Source organism: Neoarius graeffei, chromosome 13 (assembly GCF_027579695.1).
Source record: "Neoarius graeffei isolate fNeoGra1 chromosome 13, fNeoGra1.pri, whole genome shotgun sequence".
Lineage (NCBI taxonomy): Eukaryota > Metazoa > Chordata > Actinopteri > Siluriformes > Ariidae > Neoarius > Neoarius graeffei.
In genome coordinates this window covers 71,552,852-71,567,284 of record NC_083581.1, presented here as the reverse complement: position 1 = coordinate 71,567,284, position 14,433 = coordinate 71,552,852, and the positions used below count along the sequence as shown (strand labels likewise).

Below are 14,433 nucleotides of genomic sequence, written 5' to 3'. Positions count from 1 at the left end.
AAATCAAGCACCTAGGCATGCAGACTGTTTTTACAGTTTGGAGCTGGCCCCTTCCTTTTCCAACATGACTGTGCACCAGTGCACAAAGCAAGGTCCATGAAGACATGGATGACAGACTCTGGTGTGGATGAACTTGACTGGCCTGCACAGAGTCCTGACCTCAACCCGATAGAACACCTTTGGGATGAATTAGAGCGGAGACTGAGAGCCAGGCCTTCTTGTCCAACATCAGTGCGTGACCTCACAAATGCGCTTCTGGAAGAATGGTCAAAAATTCCCATAAACACACTCCTAAACCTTGTGGACAGCCTTCCCAGAAGAGTTGAAGCTGTTCTAGCTGCAAAGGGTGGACCGACGTCATATTGAACCCTATGGATTAGGAATGGGATGTCACTTAAGCTCATATGTGAGTCAAGGCAGGTGAGCAAATACTTTTGGCAATATAGTGTATCTTTATAGCGCTCCCCTTCACTGTTATTGTTTTTTTGTCCCTTTTCCAGTTCAGTCTCTGATCTTTTTTTTTTAATGGCTCTTTTACTACTATAATTATTTTTACAGAGATTATTTCAGTTTTTCTTTGTACAGAAAATCATATATTGGACACCGTCGGGGAAATAAGCCGTTGACCGGGAAATATGACCAACCCTGATTTAAGAGTACTTATCAATATGTTTGCACTCAATTTAAACTAAAATCATGTAGTTAAACAGACAATCATGCCCATTTTGTCAATTTGTGCAAGTGGGTATGGCATGTGTAGATGATCTATATTGTCAATTGTGCTTCGCCTTAGGTAAATGAAAATAACTACTGACCAAACTAGAACAATAACATCTCTCTTTTTATTTGCATCCCTCACTGTTATTTCTGCCTCTGGCTCTGGTCCTTCTTTCTTTAGGCTCCTGAGGCTAATTTACTCCGTCCATTTCTCTTTCTGAATTTGAGCCTTTGAACTTGAGCTCTCACATTCAATATCAAACATGTCTCCACTTTGGCTTTGATCTAGTCTGGGACATTTCTATCAAAAATCTGACACACAGTGTTCTTCCCAGATATCCATCCATCCATCCATCCATCCATTATCTGTCACCGCGTATCCTGTCCTGTCCTACAGGGTCACAGGCAAGCTGGAGCCTATCCCAGCTGACTATGGGTGAGAGGCGGGGTACACCCTGGACAAGTCGCCAGGTTATCGCAGGGCTGACACGGAGACAAACAACCATTCACACACATTCACACTCACACCTACGGTCAATTTAGAGCCACCATTTAACCTAACCTGCATGTCTTTGGACTGTTGGGGAAACTGGAGCACCCGGAAGAAACCCACGCAGACATGGGGAGAACATGCAAACTCCACACAGAAAGGCCCTCGCCGGCTGCTGGGCTCGAACCCAGGACCTGTGAGGCAACAGTGCTAACCATTACACCACGGTGCCACCCATATCCCAGATATCAATGTCAGATTTTCAACAAAAACAGACAAGACGATGAGACGGATTTTCTCATCTCATCTCATCATCTCTAGCCACTTTATCCTTCTACAGGGTCGCAGGCAAGCTGGAGCCTATCCCAGCTGACTACGGGTGAAAGGCGGGGTACACCCTGGACAAGTCGCCAGGTCATCACAGGGCTGACACATAGACACAGACAACCATTCACACTCACATTCACACCTACGGTCAATTTAGAGTCACCAGTTAACCTAACCTGCATGTCTTTGGACTGTGGGGGAAACCGGAGCACCTGGAGGAAACCCACGTGGACACAGGGAGAACATGCAAACTCCACACAGAAAGGCCCTCGCCGGCCCCGGGGCTCGAACCCAGGACCTTCTTGCTGTGAGGCGACAGCACTAACCACTGCACCACCGTGCCGCCCCGAGACGGATTTTCTGTTAGGTTTTTTTCGCTCTTGCAAACCATCATAAAATGCTATCGGGGGTCATGCAAATGGCACTGTGCACACGTGTAAAAATTATCACACGCCAGACTATCAGTACTCACAGATGAAATGTCCGTCCACAGCCTTTGACTTAACAGTTTGTACGGTACAGTTCACTGCTGCACATGCAGCCATTTTTCTTGCAATTTTTCTCACCAACTAACTACATCAATAACTTGTCCAGTTTTGTGTACTTTCCAGTAGCCTAAATGACCGTTCCACTCCGCAGTGATGTGAGCGGTGAGATGACGGCCAGATGGCTTCACTCTGACAAGCCTATGAGCTCTCCAGATCTTTACAGAGAGCTCAGTGCTCTAAACTTGTAATCAAACCTGCGTTTGTTTTTCTATTGTGTTAATTCATTTTCCATAACAGTACAGCTCGGGCAGTGGTTCCAGCAAGGTTTATATTAATATATTAATATGCTCTGTCTAATGTTATCATTTCTATAGTAACAATTTACACAGAGACTTGTAAATTGGCAGACGTTCAACAGAACTAATTAAAACGTGTTTGTGTGTGATCATTGATATGATGAGGTTTTCTGTGACGAGATGTTTATTTAGCATTTTTGGAAGGAGTCTCCGGTGCCTTCAGGACTTTGTGTTTTGTGTTTTCTCAGTAACATGACAAGGTGCATTGTTTTTTTGGGGGTTTTTCTTGCGGAAAAAAAAAGAGAGCGAGGCCGGTGAGGCAACAACTGTTTATCGCTTCAATAATTTCAGTGATAACAACCTTGAAATGACCTGGTTTTGTGGAATGTTCCACAACGTTAAACACAAAAGGTACAATATGTGGTTCTGTAATACATTTTTTTAATTTTTTTTTAAACTGCTGTGGTAGAAGAGGACTAAATCACTTTGGGATGCCATGTTATTGGAAAATAACACATTTCAGGGTGGTAACAGTAATTCTACTTCATTTCTATGGGGTGCCAAGTGTCACCGGGCCCATTTCGTGGACGAAATGCATTTCGTCCGACGAAATGGAGAAAATGAAGACGAAATTATAAAACACCGTGATGCCTTTCGTCCACAGAATGCACACATCATTTTTCATTATGTCCACGAAATGATGAAGACGGTATGTCATTTCGTGTGTGTGAAATCACGAAATGCATTTTGTCAATCACGGAATGCATTCCCTATATCACGAAATTCATGGTGTCAATCACGACATATATTTCGTCCACAGAATGCATTCTGTACGTCACAACATGTATTTCGTCCACGGAATGCATATGATGCATCACGAAATGAATGTCGTCAATGACAGAACGCATTTCGTCCATCACAAAATGCATTTCGTCCCACAAAATGCATTTCGTCCGATGAAATGCATTTCGTGATGGACGAAATGCATTTCGTGATGGACGAAATGCATTTCGTCCGACGAAATGCATTCTGTGATGGCACCCCATACATTTCAACTACCCTGTCATTGATTGTTCTCCTGTAACAGAACACCCTGCCATGTTTGTACCGTATTACATATTCCATGATTATTGGCCCCCCTTGTAAAGATGAGTAAAAAGGGTTGGAAAAAAAAATCCACCTTTTGGTGAAGTCGCTTCATCTCACACTGAAAAAATCCAACTTTTAAGTTCAATAAATCTATTCAGAGAAAAACAAATCCCTTATCAAGAAACCATATGTGCCACTTTTATTGGCACCCCTCCATTTAATACTTTGTACAACCTCCTTTACCAGTAAAACAGCCCCGAGTCTCTCCTGTAACATTTTATAAGGTTGGAGATACAGAGCAGGGCATCTGAGCTCGTTTCTCTTCACACAATCTCTATAGATCATCCAGGGTCCTCGACCCTCTCTTGTGTTCTCTCCTCTTCAGCTCACAACACAGGGTTTCACTGGGGTTCAGGTCCAGGGACTGAGATGGCCAGGGTAGAAGCTTGATTCTGTGCTCAGTGAACCATTTCTGTGTTGATTTGGACATACGCTTCAGATCATTGTCCTGCTGGAAGATCCAACGATGACCCAGTTTTAGTTTCCTGGCAGAGGCAGCCAGATTTTGATTTAAAATGTCCTGGTATTTCATGGAGTCCATGATGCCATGAACCCGAACAAGGTTTCCAGGGGCTTTGGTGGAAAAACAGCCCCAAAAACAAAGATCACAGAACTTCCACCATGCAGTTTTACAGTTGGGATCGGGTTCTTTTCATTATCGCCATCCTTCTTTTTACACCAAACCCATCTTGAATGTTTAGTGCCAAAAAGCTCCATTTTTGTTCCATCAGACCAGAGAGCACGGTTCTAGGCAAAGTTATAGTAGCGTTTCACAAACTCCAGTGCTTACGTTTGTGGTTAACTGACCGAAAAGGCTTTTTCTGGAACCTTCCAAATAATCTGTTGGCATGGAGGTGGAGTCTGATGGTGGTTTTGGAGACATGGAGATCCCAAGATTTTACTTTTTCTTTTAATTCACCATCAGTGATTCTTTTTTTTGCCTCTCTTACCATCCTCCTCGTCACTGTACATGCGGGCAAAATAAACTTAGGTCCTCTTTCAGGCAAATTTGTAAGTTCCAGTTGGTGTCCACCTTTTTATTTTTATCTAAGGTCCCTTCACTGGCTTCCAGTAAGCTACAGAATTGACTTTAAAGCATTGCTGCTGGTGTACAAATCTCTAAATGGTACAGGGCCCAATTACCTCTCTGATATGTTGCAGCGGCCTAACCCAATCAGATCTACCAGATCGCAGCAGAAAAATTTACTATTAAAACCAGTTGTTAAAACAAAGTGTGGTGAAGCAGCTTTTAGCTACGATGCAGTACAGCTATGGAACCAACTGCCAGAGGACATCAAAAATGCTCCTGCTGTTGGCAGCTTCAAATCTAGGTTAAAGACCAAGCTATTTTCAGATGCTTTCTGTTAAATAATTAATATTTTTACATTTTTTATAATCTTTACTTTCTCTGCATGTTTTAACTTTACTTTAACTGTATTCTATTTTATTCCGCTGGTTTCTTTTTCTTCTTTTTCTTTTTGGCATTTTATTATTTTATTTCTACTATTGTTTAATTCTTATTATTTTCTTTTAATTCTTTTAATTAATTGTTTTAGAATAAAAATAAAATTATTTTATGTAATTTTATTTCTCTATTGTTTACTGTTTTTGTTTTTACTTCTGTAAAACACATTGAACTGCCATTGTGTATGAAATGTGCTATATAAAAAACTTGCCTTGCCTTATTATTGCCCTAACAGTAGAAATGAACACTTTCAGGTGAGGAGCTATTTTAATAACCATTCCCTGAAGAAACGGTGAGGTTTCTTCCTCATGTTGTCTGAGGGAGTTTTTCCTTGCCACCGTCGCCACAGGCTTGCTCATTGGAGATAGATTAGGGATAAAATTAGCTCATATTTTAAGTCGTTCAAATTCTGTAAAGCTGCTTTGCGACAATGTTTATTGTTAAAAGCGCTATACAAATAAACTTGACTTGACTTATGATGATGATGATGATGATGCCCTTTATTGTCACTAGTCACATGTACCAGCGAAATTAGCCATCAACCTGTCCGTACATATACAACATACAATTGTCAGCCGCATTTAGTTTTTGTGTTCTCTTATTTTTCCCATGTTGATGGATGAATAAGGGAATTTGGCCTCCATGTCACCTCATATTTGTTCCCCAGTTAATTAGGAAGTCCTGGATTACAGCTTGAAAGTTCCTAGACACTCCAATCAACTCAAAAATGCTGTACAATTTAAACTGGAAACATGCTTCAGGTACATTGTGTTCGCTATCATTTCCAGGGCTGCCAGTGGATGTGAAGGATGTCTTTTTGTTGAAAATAATTTTCTTAATGAGGGATTTGTTTTTCTCTGAATAAATGTATTTCAATTAAAGGTTGGATTTGTTTCATTTTTTCAGGGTGAGATGAAGCGACTTCACCAAAACGTGAATTTTTTTCCTCATGCTTTTTGCTAATCTTTGCAAGGGGTGCCAATAATCATGGAGGGCACTGTATATACAGTGGTGCTTGAAAGTTTGTGAACCCTTTAGAATGTTCTATATTTCTGCATAAATATGACCTAAAACATCATCAGATTTTCACACAAGTCCTAAAAGTAGATAAAGAGAACCCAGTTAAACAAATGAGACAAAAATATTATACTTGGTCATTTATTTATTGAGGAAAATGATCCAATATTACATATCTGTGAGGGGCAAAAGTATGTGAACCTCTAGGATTAGCAGTTAATTTGAAGGTGAAATTAGATTCCAGCGTTTTCAATCAATGGGATGACAATCAGGTGTGAGTGGGCACCCTGTTTTATTTAAAGAACAGGGATCTATCAAATTCTGATCTTCACAACACATGTTTGTGGAAGTGTATCATGGCATGAACAAAGGAGATTTCTGAGGACCTCAGAAAAAGCATTGTTGATGCTCATCAGGCTGGAAAAGGTTACAAAACCATCTCTAAAGAGTTTGGACTCCACCAATCCACAGTCAGACAGATTGTGTACAAATGGAGGAAATTCAAGACCATTGTTACCCTCCCCGGGAGTGGTCGACCAACAAAGATCACTCCAAGAGCAAGGCGTGTAATAGTCGGCGAGGTCACAAAGGACCCCAGGGTAACTTCTAAGTAACTGCAGGCCTCTCTCACATCGGCTAATGTTCATGAGTCCACCATCAGGAGAACACTGAACAACAATGGTGTGCATGGCAGGGTTGCAAGGAGAAAGCCACTGCTCTCCAAAAAGAACATTGCTGCTCATCTGCAGTTTGCTAAAGATCACGTGGACAAGCCAGAAGGCTACTGGAAAAATGTTTTGTGGATGGATGAGACCAAAATAGAACTTTTTGGTTTAAATGAGAAGCGTTATGTTTGGAGAAAGGAAATCACTGCATTCCAGCATAAGAACCTTATCCCATCTGTGAAACATGGTGGTGGTAGTATCATGGTTTGGGCCTGTTTTGCTGCATCTGGGCCAGGATGGCTTGCCATCATTGATGGAACAATGAATTCTGAATTATACCAGCAAATTCTAAAGGAAAATGTCAGGACATCTGTTTGTGAACTGAATCTCAAGAGAAGGTGGGTCATGCAGCAAGACAACGACCCTAAGCACACAAGTTGTTCTACCAAAGAATGGTTAAAGAAGAATAAAGTTCATGTTTTGGAATGGCCAAGTCAAAGTCCTGACCTTAATCCAATGGAAATGTTGTGGAAGGACCTAAAGCGAGCAGTTCATGTGAGGAAACCCACCAACATCCCAGAGCTGAAGCTGTTCTGTACGGAGGAATGGGCTAAAATTCCTCCAAGCCGGTGTGCAGGACTGATCAACAGTTACCGCAAACGTTTAGTTGCAGTTATTGCTGCACAAGGGGGTCACACCAGATACTGAAAGCAAAGGTTCATATACTTTTGCCACTCATAGATATGTAATATTGGATCATTTTCCTCAATAAATAAATGACCAAGTATAATATTTTTGTCTCATTTGTTTAACTGGGTTCTCTTTTAGGACTTGTGTGAAAATCTGATGACGTTTTAGGTCATATTTATGCAGGAATATAGAAAATTCTAAAGGGTTCACAAACTTTCAAGCACCACTGGAGCTAAATATTACAGCTACATCTTCTAAGAGCTGGTTGAATACGTTGCTTGATTTTCTGATCGCTGAGACTGCACATTTGCCTGGCGCTGTGATTTGTGTGTCTGTAGGCCGAATCTACAACTTATTTGATGAATGCTACCTTTGCTTACCAATTTCCTCCAGTTAAGCAAGATGCATCATGTGACGTGTGGTAAAGACAGGGCTCTAAATCAGAATAACTGCCATCGCCTGTCTGTCTTTTTGCAATGCTGGAGCTGCAGGTGTGAGAGGTGACAGATCAGGGGAGAGCTGTCATTCCTCTAAAACGCACAGGGAGCACTGAGAGCAGTTCGATCAAGTGGAAGAGTATTAATTGTGATGTTGTGTATGACACCTGGAGCTGTGTGTGTGTGTTTTCCCTTGTCTCCAGCTTAAGTGTACAAAGATATGTGGCCTTTGTAAGTGTCTGTGTGTGTTTGATCAGTGAGCGTTTTCACCTCTTGCCATCATTCTTTTAACAGGCCGCCTGCTTACTAATGACTCAGACTGTCCCTGTCCTGTTCCTTCTGGCTTTTCTTATACACTGAAATCAAGCATCCATCACTGCTACTGCAGACGCTGACAGCCCCTTCCTCGTCTCTGTCTCTTTCTCTCTGCTCTTTTCTCTGAGACCCTCAAGGAAACCTCAGTCAGAGGAAGAAACGGCACACCGGTGTCTCTTTATCTCCAGACTCACCTGAGTTGGGCCCAGTGACGTAGAACCCTGAAGAAAATCACACTGGTGCCTGTGGGATTCTGGGATTCCTGAGGCATCTTCAGAAGCAGGCAGACCATCCCTCCATTCCTACACACACATACATGAGTGTCATAAGGCTCAGTCTGTTATAGCGATTAACCCTCATCCTACCATGCTATTTTACACCTTAATCTTACCATGTGGGGTCCGTTCGGACCCCAATACTTTTCTTTAAAATTAAAGCTTATAAAGACAAAATCACCAGATAAATTTTGTTCAGAACATCTTGTATTAATAACAGCAATACACTAAAGGGCCCAAGGCATAAAGAACACACTTAACCTTCATCCTACCAGCCAATTTTACATACACAAACTACCAGGCGGGGTCCGTATGGACCCCAGGAGGGAATACCTTGAAATCAATGCAGTAAGAACCAATTCAATGCAGCAAACAGACATAACTTTATTGAAGAACAAAATCCACTATGGCTGAATATCAATGATGTATTATAAATGCAATAACATTGCAATAACTAGCATACATGTAGCAAATTATAGTGCCACAAAAAAAATTGCCATTATATCCATGATTTTTGCAGCTCATGCAGCTGTAAAACATTCTGGATTACAACTTAGGTCTTTTCTTACAGAATTTAAAACAAAAAAGTAATTGTAAAATAATTTAGGGCTTTTGTTTTGCAGCCTGTGCTTATTGCAGCAGTGGGGTCCACATGGACCCCAAGAAGGAATGCCTTGGTAGTTTCATTATGGAACATAAAAGAAATAAAAGAAGTTAACTTTCAGTGTGCTATTCAATTATAAAATGAAAGACAGATAAACTTTACTCTGGGGTCCGGTTGGACCCCAGTAACAAATTAATTATACCTTCACAATGCAAAAAGCTGATCTTCCGGTGCTTTAGTGTTTTAATTAAGACATAAATTCCGACAAATTCATAAAACAGTGAGGCAGTATGTCACATATTTTTAAAATGGCAAACAAACATATAGGTGCGGGGTCCAGATGGACCCCACTTGGTAGGATGAAGGTTAATAGATATTAATCGACAGAATGATCTCTTTCTACAGCTGCTCTTGTTAATCTTTACAGAAGTTTCCAGATTTGTTATTAGATATCAGACAGCGGGATACAGGAACCGAGTCTTCAACACATAACCACATGGTGTGCAATGACACAGATGTGACACGCAGGGTAGTCCAGCAAGTCAGGTGATAACTCAGTGTGTGTTTTGACTCTCACTGTAGCACCTGTAGAGGTGTGTGTGGACTGTGCGTAAAACGGTGTGAAGTTCAGGCTGAGTCACAAGCAGGCAAAGGTTGGATGGAGGTTTTTCTCTGCGTGGCCCTAAATTCGCCGCTATTTTTTCCTGCTTCACCATGACCCAATTCAAGATATTACGTTATGCATGACGTGGTGGGCTTTCCCCGTTCGCACAAGGCATTGTGGGATACAAATTTGAAACAGGAGAGAAAAATGGAGGACGTGAGTGTGCGAATGAAACGTGAAAGACTGACTACAGTAACGGAAAGAAAGCGAGAAGAAAAGACGTTATGTTATATACGAAGGAAAGGAAACGCAGGACCAAACTAATAAATATCGGCGCTCAGCGAGCACCTCGGTGTGATCAGCTGTTCGTTTAGCGACAGAATGATGGAACTGTCAGTGCACGCTCAAAGGTAAACCTGCGCACTCGCGCACACACACGGACTTCCTCTGTCTGCCTGACTGCACGAAGCGAGCGATTTCATGCACGTTATTTGCTTTAATCCCCTCAAATTAAATAACTTCCCAGCCACAGAATGGCCTGATATTTTGTGAGATATTACAGAAATAAACATATGTCACAATGAACATATTTCAGAGGGAACTAAATGTCACTGATTTCATGAAATTGAAATGCCGTCTAGCTTTAATGTCTAATATAATTAAATAATATTGGCTGGCGTTGAGTGGTATATCAGATATATTCCATTCGGCTAGCATGATATTGAACGAGTCGAAAATGGAATATATCTGATATACCATGAAAAAAGCCAGCGAATATTATTATTATACATACGCATTCCTTTCGGGTGCTCAATGCGTCTTTCTCTTTCAAAATTCTCTCAAAATCTTCCGTATTTAACAAAGCAAACCTGGCGGCCGTGTTTGTTTACAAATTGTCACAGCTGCTTGCTCGCGTGGAAGTTTTACATCTCCGACGTGTGACGTCATGTTGTCTTGACAACCATGCAATATCGTAAACCATATTCAACACTCATTCACCAGTGGGTAGAGTAATGTAATACATGTAGCATAAGCAATATGCTAACAATATTGCATGCTATCAAACCAAATGAATGAAACCCGCTAGAAGGGAATAGAACACGTTTTTATTCCATCGAAAAAGTGTCCTGTATGTATAATAAGGTTTGATACGAATGTTATAGCTCTAATTTATACATGATTAACTGCAACATAAGTGAGTTTTGTTACAATTAAATAACTGTCTCCTGATATTGGCTCTTGTTGGCTATAGTGCATTAGATCACACTCCCCATTCATAAGCGATAAAGCGAACGTACGTATATCATAAAAATTCACTTTCTCAGTGCTTGTGCACATACATTTGGGTATCTGGGTGCCTACCAACCCACAAACTCTGAAATAAGACACTCAGTCAGTTTCTTTGTTGCCTATTCCAGAAAACATGAGCTTCAACAAGCTGTTCAGATTTTCCTCCTCTTTCTATGCACTGTAAAAAATAGAATTACGCTTTGTTCAAGTAATTCCATATTCACAATTGAATGGACAAGAAAATATGAATAATTATTAACGAACAGAAAAATCCACATCAAACTGATAGGGTGCACCTCAATGATGTGTAAATATACAATAGTGAATAATCTGAATTGAAAATACATAATTGCCACAGGTGTTTATTCAGCGCATGCTCTTAATGACCAAGACACGGGGTTTCCTCTCCCAAATGCAAGGGCTGGACAATGTGGTTCTCTCTCTCTGGTTGAAGTTCATGTTGTTGTGGCTCAGGTGGATAAGGCGCCATACCATAAATCTGGGGACCTGGGTTTGAGTCCAACCCAAGGTCATTTCCTGGTCTCTCTCTCCTGCTCATTTCCTATCCAAATAAAGGTGAAAAAAATCTAAAAAAAAAATTGTGATAACCTCAATTGCCTTTTTGTACTACTGTGAATGCCACTGTTCAGCAAAAAGAGAAATCTATGTTGGCAGAATGAGGAATTGAAAATTGACTTAATTAAGAATTCTTAATAAAGATAACAGTGTTATCATAGTTTGGATTATCATGGGCACATCGTTGGCAAAACATAAAATTCTTAATGCAGACGGTTGCCTTGAAATTTCAAGTATTCTCAACTATTCTTTTTTTACAGTGTGTCACAAGTGAAGCTCATTAGAATGATCCCGCCCCTTCATCTGAGCATCTCCTCTCATGGCTTGAGAACTGCCTTTGTGAATGAATATTCATGAGGAAAGTGCTACCTGATTGGCTGATGGAAGAGGGGGTGGGACGAGCAGGGGCTCATTATCATTTAAAGGAAAAGGCACTCAATATCAGCCATTTTGAACAGGGCTGTTTAGACAGGGTGAGGACGGAGCTGTGGTGCTTTATCCTTGTGGTATTTTGACCAAAGCATGCCACAGACATTTAATTAAGACCTCAGGGAACTGTGTGAACTTGTGGAAATGGGGTATAATATGTCACCTTTAATGTCAGTTTGCTTGCATAGTGTGACATGTTTATTTGTTTGTTTATTTATTTAGACTCGAGTTTGGTTTGTGTTTAGTATTTATAGGATCTTTTCAACTAATTAGACTTATCATTTGTAGGAATATAGGGTTGTGATGTCCAAAGAGCATGTTCATAAATTGGGTTAGATAATTGAGCAGAACATTTATGAGCACCATGAACATGCACTCAGAATATTGACATATATGTTGGTTATATTTGTTTTACCTTTTGAAATATATCTTATTTATAGTTCATTTTTGACTGTGGGGCGGCACGGTGGTGTAGTGGTTAGCGCTGTCGCCTCACAGCAAGAAGGTCTGGGTTCAAGCCCCGTGGCCGGCGAGGGCCTTTCTGTGCGGAGTTTCATGTTCTCCCCGTGTCTGCGTGGGTTTCCTCCGGGTGCTCCGGTTTCCCCCACAGTCCAAAGACATGCAGGTTAGGTTAACTGGTGACTCTAAATTGACCGTAGGTGTGAATGTGAGTGTGAATGGTTGTCTGTGTCTATGTGTCAGCCCTGTGATGACCTGGCGACTTGTCCAGGGTGTACCCCGCCTTTCGCCCGTAGTCAGCTGGGATAGGCTCCAGCTTGCCTGCGACCCTGTAGAACAGGATAAAGTGGCTAGAGATAATGAGATGAGATGAGATTTTTGACTGTAGATTATGAAAGAATATGTTGTATTAATGTATATAACTTTGTTTGCAATGACACCTTCAAGATGCTCTAACGGTGTTCAGGTGGAATTCTGGTTCATTCTTTCAAAAGTATTTCAATAAAATGGTGATTCATAATCTTCAGTTCATTCTACAAAAATTATTTTATTGGGTTTAAGTGTGGTCATTGACTGGACCATTCCGACAATTTTATTTGCTTCCTATGGACTCAACTGAGAGTCTCTTTTCCAGGATGTTCTTGATTGTTATCCTGCTGGAAAGAAAGTCCACCCACGTCTCATTCTCCTCACCTGAGTGGATGGCAACAGATTCTTCTCAAAATGTTTCCAGTAATTAACTGGGAAACATTTGGATTCTGCTGGTGCCATGAGAAGAGAAACCGCCCCATATCATGATACTTCCACCTCTGAACTTGACTGTAGGCATGGTTTTTAGGGTTATATACAGAGCCAAACATGGTACTTTGAAAAGTTTGATTTTTTTTTTCCTGGTCTGAGCACACTACATTCTCCCAGGCTTCTCCAAACATTCTTTAGCAAATTTCAAACAAGCTTCCATATGCCTTTTCTTCACTAAGGGAGTCTTCTGAGATAATTGATAAAGGAGACCGTGGCTGTGGAGTGCATTTGCTATTGTTTTCTCTCTGACTCTCTATCCGCTGCATCTAGCTCTTTCTAGCACTCTTTCCAAGTGGTCCTTAGCTCTTGGGATAATCATCTGACTAAAGTTCTGACTGCACAGTTGGAAATTTTGTGAGGCACTCAAGTTGATGGTTGAGTGACGTTCCTTCCACTTCCACATTCTGGTCATGATGGTGCTTATCCCCTTTGGACACAATGTGTACAATTGTACACATGAAGTTCCATAGCATGAAGTTCCATAGCATTTTTTCTTGTGTCTGAAGGGGTTAAAGGAACATTTAGGAGATGAGAAATCTGTCAGTAACCAGTGCCACTCCTTTGCTGATCAACAATCTTGTTGGGAAGGCCTTGGGAGAGATCTTTGCCTCTACCCATCATGAGATGTTTCTTGCATGACAGATTGGTACCAAATGATTTGTTTACTTTCATTCAGAGGTGGAGTGGGTTCCCATTTTTCAAAAAGTTGAAATACTAACCTACCAACATAAAGTAACCTAACTGATTCTAATTAGCACAGATAGGAGAACTAGTATGAAATTTCCCTCCAGATGTATGTGTACTTGACTTTCTCATTTCCCCTCTGTAGTACGCTGCCTGGCTCTGTAGCATAACTACATGGTGAGCTTATTTGGTGCATGTTTAATGTGCTTAATTAGTCCTGGGTATGACTTTAAACTCCAACCAGTGGTGAGTCTCAGGTCCAGGAGGACTTGAGTATTGGGGAAAGTGGAGTTACTCCTTAATCACCATTGCTCCCAGGTCTGCTCTGACCCAGAGTGGTAGCACCTGCCTGGGTTCCAGTTATGGGTTAAATAGTACATCACCAATAAGGTGCTGGCAGCAGGACACTTTTCGGTGCAATGTGGCAGATGAACCCAACAGGGTCAATGATGCACCATCAGATGGCATGTGGAAGACCCACTCAAATGGCCAATGGATGGTATCATTTGGCAAGTCAGTTGTCACTGCAGGGCAACTTCCATACCTGTCAGGTCTGTGGCACTTCTGTGCACCACTTCGCATGAGGTCTGGAGGTCCAGAAAGACAACATGATGGGGGCACGGCATCACTTGTCTTACCTTACTATGCAAGGCGC

At 41.2% G+C, this 14,433-nt stretch overlaps 1 protein-coding gene across 4 annotated transcripts in view; it reads right to left on the bottom strand.

Annotated features, from left to right (window-relative positions):
• The window catches only part of arhgef25a (Rho guanine nucleotide exchange factor (GEF) 25a), a 301,768-nt gene that overhangs the window by 98,961 nt on the left and 188,374 nt on the right, over positions 1 to 14,433 (bottom strand). For all 4 annotated transcript variants that reach the window (XM_060938474.1, XM_060938475.1, XM_060938478.1 and 1 more), the window contains one exon: positions 8,251 to 8,358. In XM_060938474.1, the coding sequence (XP_060794457.1) occupies positions 8,251 to 8,358 (108 nt within the window). The remainder of the gene's footprint in view (positions 1 to 8,250; positions 8,359 to 14,433) is intronic.